General features: G+C 41.6%; 1 protein-coding gene across 1 annotated transcript; it reads right to left on the reverse strand.

Annotated features, from left to right (window-relative positions):
- Positions 1 to 4,576: 4,576 nt before the first annotated feature.
- Positions 4,577 to 6,878, reverse strand: LOC118419862 (defensin-like). Its single transcript, XM_035826519.1, has 4 exons — positions 6,714 to 6,878; positions 6,008 to 6,051; positions 5,435 to 5,546; positions 4,577 to 4,686 (listed from the first exon to the last, which is right to left on the reverse strand). The coding sequence occupies exons 1-4, from the start codon at positions 6,876 to 6,878 to the stop codon at positions 4,669 to 4,671; spliced, it is 339 nt and encodes a 112-aa protein (XP_035682412.1). The 3' UTR covers positions 4,577 to 4,668.
- Positions 6,879 to 8,692: the final 1,814 nt, after the last annotated feature.

An 8,692-nucleotide genomic window follows, 5' to 3' on the forward strand; every position in this document is an offset into this window, starting at 1 on the left:
GGAAGGCAAGCGTTAAAAAACGCGACAACTAGCCCCCGACTTAAAGCTCTGTTTGGAGAATATGCCATCCTCGCGAACGACAATTAGAATACGGCACAGAGAATCCGCCAAAGGAAAAACTTCTTCTTTTTGCAGCCTGGGAGGTCGAATATTTTTATAGACCTTTGCACTTTAATTTTGGTTGCATGTTTCCACAACACATTTGTGGGTGATCTGGAATTACGAAGGCAAAGTAACAGACGATGATTCAGTGCTGATTTTTATCTTTTGTACTTTTTTAGTCACAGGGCCAATGATGCTAGTAAAAGATGTAAGAGTCACTTAAACGGTCAGACGTTTCAAATACCAACCGTATACTAGTATCTTTCGCCAGTTGTACCCCTGTCACATTATCCACAATCTTCGGGCGTATCGATGGAAGATTGGCCATATTTAAGATCGACGGAGGGTTGCGCGTATTTTTCACCTGAAAACCGTTCCTGTCACATATGAGCCATACTTTGTACCTTGTGCAATTGCTGTGCAATAAAGCTATGATTATAAGCGAGGCTCGGGCGATTGCCGTAGAATCGTCGCCCGATCGATTTTCGCCAAATGTGACAGGGGTATTACTGATACTATATGAAACGTCTGACAGTACACAAAACGTGCCATTTTGCTTTTACATTGTGTGTCTAGATCTTATCAACTGAATGTCTAACCTCAATCGACTTTGAAAAGTAAAAGAGTTGTCCGCTACGACATGTCGAAGTTTAAGCATTGAGAGATAAAAATCAAATCTTTGACTCAAATTCCTGCAGTATTTTTATAGCAGTGTGAAAAGCTGTAGTCAAGGACGCGTCGGCAAGCAAACAGAAGATAACACAACATGAAATTACAGTTACAGCAATAAAAATCGTTTCACGATAAGATGATAAGAGCCCAAACACGGCAGGTGAGAAGGGTTTACACAAAGGGAAGGTATTGTAGCAACCGGGTCGCGGGGTTATCCTTAAACGTTTGCGCGGCGATAGAGAATTGATTCTGGCGGTAGTTAGGGAGGTAGAGCTATGGTTTTACCACGTGGCTTAATGCGTGTTCTTTATATATGTCAAAGCGGACTTATTGTAATAAAGAAATACAAGCAAACATCTAAAACAGTTGAGACAATGGGATGTGTTTTAGTGTCTTTTGCATTTGCAGTTTTCTGTACTTCAAATGCCCAAAAAGGACAACAGCATAGTTCTACAAAATTGAATTGAGTTATAAAAGGAGCATAGCATAGCAAAGTTTCTCTCAAAGCCCTTTGCTCCCCCCAAGAACCAATTTCAATCGGCAAAAGCTAATACGGGAAAAAGGCATATTCGGCGTTTTCTGCTTCGAACTATGCTTGCCCTGTTTTTGTTCATACCTTAGTTTGTTACGTTGAAGTTTTAAACATCAATATAAGTATAGAGCACTAACATGCGTTTCTGAAAGGAGATGAAGATGTCTCCCTACGCTTAAGCTTCGAGTCTCCCTCGCTCAGGCGTACGGACTTTCGAACCAATGTGCGCAACAGTAATAAAATAGGAAATACATGTTGTGTTTTGTGTTAACGTTTCCTTGTCATTTCTATTGGAACCCACCAGTTATAAAGGAAAAAAAAAACACGAAGATCTAAGTTTAGAATCTCATATATTGCCCCCCCCCCTCCCTCAATTTTACAACATCTTAAAACAACGCAATAAGTGGGCGAAGAGAAACACCTGATTCTATAGTTGATAACCAGCAAGTCAGGAAAATTTATTGGCCCTCTTAATGAGAGTTGATGACGGCAATAAATGCATTAACACGGCAGCGACAAAATGCCAGGCTAATTGTTTGCATAATGGAGAACAATGCGAACAATAAGGCACAGAGTTATCGGAAAGAAAACACTTAAACATTAAGGCAACTATGGCAATAATGGCCCTACACCGTCGTTAAGGACTAGGTGGTAAATCTACTACCAGGACTTTGTTACCTGTTTGGGGCATTGTGTATGAAGGACTTGCGTCAGAGGTACCAGGTATATAAACCAGACAAAAGGTCTTTGCACTTTTACTCTCTTGGCCACAGATACTAAAAATATACTGAAAGCCCGTCTTTTCTTTGTTCAGTTATCCGACTTGAAATATTTGAAAACTGCCCCACAGACACATTTTAAAAACCGCTCCTAAAGTTGGCCTACACCTACATTATAAGACTAACAAAACAAACAAGACCACAACAAGTCCATGCCAAAGACACTAGGATATGAAAATCTACTGATATGAAAATCTACTGCAGCACCACAGTCGGCCATCAGGGGGCCTCAAATTGAACATGACCTTGGGGTCAACAACACCAACGAAACGTGCTGTATTCAGATATAGCGCCACACATGCACACACACACACACTCACACACACACACACACACACACACACACACACACACACACACACACACACACACACACACACACACACACACACACACACACACACACACACACACACACACACACATACATACAAACAGGCCCTGCAAACTATACCTTCATGATAATAATCTCCAATACAGATATCGTTTAGTATATTTTTGTAGTAGTCATTGGTGCATTTCTGTTCTTTGGGCTAGATTTGGATGGTATTTTTTGGTACATTCGGTATACATAGTTTAACCATAGAAAGACAGGTCTTATGCCAGAGAAAATAGCCACAAAAGAAGCTTTAAACTCGGAGATAACTCTCGGAAATAGTGTTTTCATACAAAATTCTAGTGTAACTACTAACCGTGTACTGGCTTTGGTCCGCTATAGAGTACCAGTGGTTTTCTTTGACCACACTGATTATGGGAAACATTTACCTCTTTTGATTATACAGTACATATATAGCTATGTACGTGTACTATGCCAATTCTACGCGGCGGTTATCTTGCATTTCCTCCGAAGCCCGCTAGTCGTCATCATTGGGTGGCAAAGCACTCATTGAGCTATGTTCAACATGGAAGCAAAGAATGGGCGTGGGGTAGTGAAGAAAATGTACGCTTTCTTTGATTTAATCTAGTTGAACAGCGCCTCTATCGATTCTTCGATACACAGGCAGGCCCTCACCAACTGGCACTAAGAGTCAGAAGGCCGTGTCGATTTGGTACATCCTCTGGGAACCCCAAAAACTGATGCAAGCGTGCGAATGAGAAAAACGGTTCACCCCTCCGCCACCAATAAAAAGTTGCCTTCATTTTAATATCTACGTGGCCAGGAAGGCTGAACAAATGACTAAATGTAACACTAGTTCACCTTTATTCGCAGGGTAACCTATATCCGTTGCACTTGTATACAAAATACAAGGGTATGTCGATGGAAGGCAGTTTGAAACTGGCATATTTTGAAAATATTGCAATTTGAAACCACCTCCCATCGACTTCATATCCCTAAATGCCCAATTTTATAAACATCGGATATAGGTTACCGCGTGGATAAAAGTGAACTAGCGTTACAAGTCACAACACACAATACCGAAAAGTAGATTCTTCTTTTTTAAAACATTTTCTTTGACCCAGGAATTAGCTTTTGTATTCTATGACACTAGTGTCCGTTTTCCGGTACATAGTCGCTCATTTGTAGATATATCTCCAACTATAACAATTAAGATTAGCCATGGAGAAAACATATAAAAAAACAACTAACTATATTAGGCTTACTCCGAATACCATCCAATACTACCGTGGCTCCTACACTTACTGAACGGAAAATTTAATATACTTTTCAGCGTAGCGAGTCTAGGAACCACGGTAGTAATTAAGGGTTAATGACCCGCCCCGAGGTGTATATGGTGTCATAACGCCTGGTCCTTTTGCTATAACCACCGAATAAAACCACCGAGTGAGCGAAGCGAACGAGGTGGTTTTATGAGGTGGTTATAGCAAAGGACCAGGCGTTATGACACCATGTACACCGAGGAACAGGCGGGTCATTAACATTATTATCATTTAGCCTACCCAAACTTGCAAACTCCTGTATGACGCATAGATCCCTTGGTACTATACGTGTGAATTCCTTTGTCGAATTTTTGAAAGTTCACATTTGTTCATTGGTACATACATTTGTTTACAGATTGCAGTTTGAAACCAACTTTTCCACAGAAAATATTCAAAACATTGCAGTCTTTCGCTTTTTAGAACAACAAAACTCATTATCAATGTTAACAGAAGGAGCTATTCCCTCCTTGCAATCTGTACTTATTCCCTCTGCTCTGGCATATGTTTCGCTCCTTTTGATTGGCCAAACCCTGCATATCTTGTGTGTATCGCTCAGTCTGGTTGGTCAGAATGAATCGACACCGGCACCGGCATCGGTGCCGGTGTCGATTCATTCTGACCAATCAGAAGGGGGATACACAAAGGCCTGGCCGGAATCTTTGTGTTACGGCGTCATAACCAACGTGGAACGGGGCCTTCTGATTGGACCGCGCCGCCTGGCTATATGATAATAGGAATTAACACCCAGACTATATAAGGCCATAGCATGAATAAATCTAAAGCATTTTATGACTTTATAACAAACAAACAAACAAACAAGCAAACACTGGAATGATTGAAGAATCATTTATTAAGAGGTCGGATCAAGAGGTATTTATGTTGACGGTCGGTCCGCAGGACAACGTCACTTTGATGACTCATCTTCTAGCGGCAAGTGCAGACCTATAGAAGAATGGATAGTATAGTAGAAACAAATCGTTAGATATGTACATGAAATGTCCATTTTTGTATATTGTACACTTCGAATTCGTTTCCGAAAATTTGCAAACGCACATAACACCTTCCATAATTATAGAGAAGAACATGCACAGGAAAGTCGTTTTATCATACACAACTGCTCATAGTGGCTGTATGTGAGGTGCTATGACTTGGGATGTCAATGGATGAAATTATGGCATCATGAATTCGCCTATTTTTATCAATGATAATCAATGTAACTTATGATTAGTGGTCACTTCTATGGTAGAGCGTTCATTTCATTTTCTTATAAGACACTCACAAACACCTACCACCCATACACTCAACCATCCTCCTACGCACGGTCCCCAACGGCTAGCTTACTGCCTATTGGGGCCCTGCGCATGCTGTCTGGTGGCCCACCAGTTACTGTGAGCGTCGCCACAAACCATCTGTCAGCCAATCAGAGAATAGGCCTTTCTTTGGCTATCAGCCAATCATGTTACGTCTTACATCCTCCTACGCCCGATCCCCAACGGCTGACTGCCCATATAAGGGTAAGCTCATTAATATTGATAAGGAGGGCGGTCAGTGACTGATCTGAGTGCACCAGACAGCAAACGTGACCACAAGGAGTTTCGACACGACTGTGGTCCCTCTGCGTAGGAGAATGACACTCAACCAAAAATTCAAATTCAAATGCCGGCCTGTACACACTTTAATAGTGACTCACGTTTCGGTCATCACAATATCCGCCTCTGTATCCCAGAGCGTAGCAGTGAGCTGTGCATAAGGAGTCACCGAAACTGCCGATTGGGAGGGTGAAGCTCAGAAGGTCGCAGGTGCTATAGGAAAAAAAAAATACAACAACGACAAATTACGTAACAGAAATCATAAATTTTATTTATTTAATTATCTATTCATTCTACTTATTCGTTCAGCTGTTTACAGACAGCCAGGGCTGGGAGAGAACCATACATGTTACATATAAAATCATTGCAATAAGCATTATCAATATAATATGCGAACGAATGATGAATATAGAATCACTTTCATTAACATAAGCCTGCTATGGAGTCTAGAACGTCCAGGTCAAAAGAATTAAAGAAACGTAAGTTGTGTTGCAATGCAAAGGTCACATACAAGGCGGCCCCAAAACTGACCTTGACCGCCGTCCTTCCAACATCTACCCGTAACTATCATCGTAAAGAGTTATGATGACTACAATATCCGGAAACACAGACAGACAGACAAACAGACAAACCCAAAACAATATCCCTATTTTTCATGATTGAAGGCAACTTACATGCGCGGCTGGGGAGCCATCTTGGGCTTGAACTTCGGGGCGGCCTGTTGGTAAAAAGAGGTAGACTCTGATAAATAGTTTCAGATTAGCGTGAAACAGGAATTTCATCTTAGGCTTAGGTCTCAATTGGAAAATGGGGCCCTGCTCAATGGCTGTTCTTTTGGCACTTTCGGACGTGACCCCTGCGTAGCCCCAATGGACACCTTGCGGTAATAAATAAACACCGTGACCTACCCGTGGTGAACACCGAGGGATATCCCCTCGGTATCCGGCAGTCCACCGGGACAAATTTGTGGCTTCGGAGTCCGACCGGAACTTCAGCCCTGACGGGTGCTGATAATATTGGGATCTACCCAAAGTAATGCTACCATTGTTTGGGAATTATGTTGATACCCTTCAAAATGATCCGAAAATCACTTGGACCTGCGATACGCAGATGAATTCGAAAGATCTAGATTTGCAAAGAACTGGGGAACAACCATATGTTTCGAAACCACTATGTTATGGTTAGGGTTAGAGTGAGGGTATTGCGGAACTTTGGGGAGTCGGAACATATATAAGGCTGTCGGAACATAGGGATGTCGGAACATAGGGGTGTCGGAATATTGGGGTGTCGGAACATAGGGTGTCGGAACATAGGGGTGTCGGAACATAGGGGGGTCGGAATATAGGGGTGTCGGAGCATAGGGGTGTCGGAACAGCTCACCTCTGCGTTAGCCAGAACGGCCAGCACAATTGCAACGATGAGGAACTTCATGATGCAGCGGAACGTGTTCCTGTCAGAGTCAGAAATATCGTCTGCAGAGGCCGATGTGCACGTGTTTCTCTTATACCGTTTGCGCGGGAAAAATCCCATCTGGGCTGGAATCATGATTCAGCCAAACCATATCATCTATTGACATACTATATATAACGTTGATATGTCTTGTCAAGGACAGTGGGCCTTAAACTCAAGTAAACAGAGCATTACGTGAGTTTACACGCGTGGCTGGGAGCTAACCGTCCACAGACCCCACTTCCACACTGTCTTAAAAAAGATTACTGCCTCCTTGTCTTTATTATCTCTATGAATATTGAACACGCAGTATATTTCATATGTTGCTCATAAAAACGGTTTGGGATAAATTGACCCCCAGTCGCAAGGTCACGACAGGCAGTTTAGAGATATTCGCGTGTTTACCACGTGATTATGACGTGGACATCACGTGCCAATCACGTGGCTATGGCGATTTACCTTGTGGGCATTAACGTTATAATTTTCAAGCAGAAGTCAGAGTGGACTTTGCAATGAGAGTCATGCTGTGGAGATGTTAAAACTGTTATCCTGCGGCTAGCACTAAACCCTAACCTTAAAGCAAACCCTACACTAAACTAAATTACCCCAGACTAAATTTCTCGAAAGAAAATGCGTTTCTCCAGCTACAAACTACTGATCAAACTATGTGCTACTCAAAGCAAATGCCAGACTGGCAGTGTAGACATTTTATCCTTTGACATGGTGCGTGGCGGACAGTTGTAACAGTTGAGTAGGAAGAAAGAGCTTTGATTGTCGCAAATGAACTGTTTGATCACTCCTCTTTGAACCAACGCCTAAAAAAGCTGTTTTTCTAAAAATCTAGACATTACGTTGTCGGCAGAACTTTATGTTTTTTTCTCAGTCGTGTTGATAAAGTAATCGTACCCTGAGTTGAAATTAGCAGGATTGATGTTGTCATTATCGGCAATTTAAGATTTAAGTAAACTGAGGTCTTTTGAAGAAAATTCGAGCTGGTGTAACATAATGTTGATAGCGTGTTGTGTAATTGAAAGAAACTAGCTAGCTGCAATTCATACCATTCACGCTGGTTAAAAGAGCAATTTTGCTTTTATGATGATTTCTTACATGTAGAACCTATTGAAACGCATGAATAATTCATGAGATCTTGCCTCATTAGTCTAGGTACGTCGTCTATCCTGCGCCTGCATTTCTTTCAAACCGTCGTCAGTTTCAGACAAACATTTCGCATTTTCAGCTTGTGGCCAATTCTATCACTTTTTATCGGACAAACATTTCGTTACGGGTCGTTTCAAAACGTCTTCTATAGTCGGTTTGTCAGACATTTGGAATTCTGGGCGGAGTGCCCACTCTTGGACAAAGTGAGCTCTTTGCTTGAAGGACGATGAAGAGAACAAGCATGAGAGGACGGCCCCTTCCTGCCTTACCGATGACAAACATGAAAGGAAGGCCTCTCCCTGCCTTACCGGATTCTAAGGTGCTACCACCTTCACACCAAGATCTGGATACAGGTAGGTGAAAGAAAGTCTAATGCTTGAGTGACGATAGCAGCAAAAGACTCCGTAGCAATTCTGCAAGATGTATGCTGACCTTCACATTACAAGCTCTATTGACACGACAGAAAGTACAGTGACTGTCACATTTGTATGGCCAACTATAAACTACCAAAAAAGAAGAATGCAGAATATGTCTTACAATTCTACTAATTAAACAGTATAGGATAATAAGATTCTACTAATTAAATAATATAGGATAATAAGGAAAAAACCTTTATACAATCAGGTGGGGTTAAACGTGTCACTATCTTTTCTAATCACAAATCAATATTTTATGTATTTACCGATCTTAGCATTATGAGGACTGTTAAATCTAAAGATATAGTCAATTATCTACTTCTAATATCTAGAATC

The sequence above is a fragment of the Branchiostoma floridae genome, chromosome 7, assembly GCF_000003815.2.
Source record: "Branchiostoma floridae strain S238N-H82 chromosome 7, Bfl_VNyyK, whole genome shotgun sequence".
NCBI lineage: Eukaryota > Metazoa > Chordata > Leptocardii > Amphioxiformes > Branchiostomatidae > Branchiostoma > Branchiostoma floridae.

What these genes read in the sequence shown, in the direction of transcription:
- LOC118419862 (XM_035826519.1), bottom strand. Translation starts at nt 6,878, where the DNA reads ATGATTCCAGCCCAGATGGGATTTTTCCCGCGCAAACGGTATAAGAGA. An exon ending in CCGTTCTGGCTAACGCAGAG is followed by an intron (nt 6,052 to 6,713) that starts GTGAGCTGTTCC and finishes TTTTACCAACAG; the next exon opens with GCCGCCCCGAAGTTCAAGCC. An exon ending in ATGGCTCCCCAGCCGCGCAT is followed by an intron (nt 5,547 to 6,007) that starts GTAAGTTGCCTT and finishes TTTTTCCTATAG; the next exon opens with CACCTGCGACCTTCTGAGCT.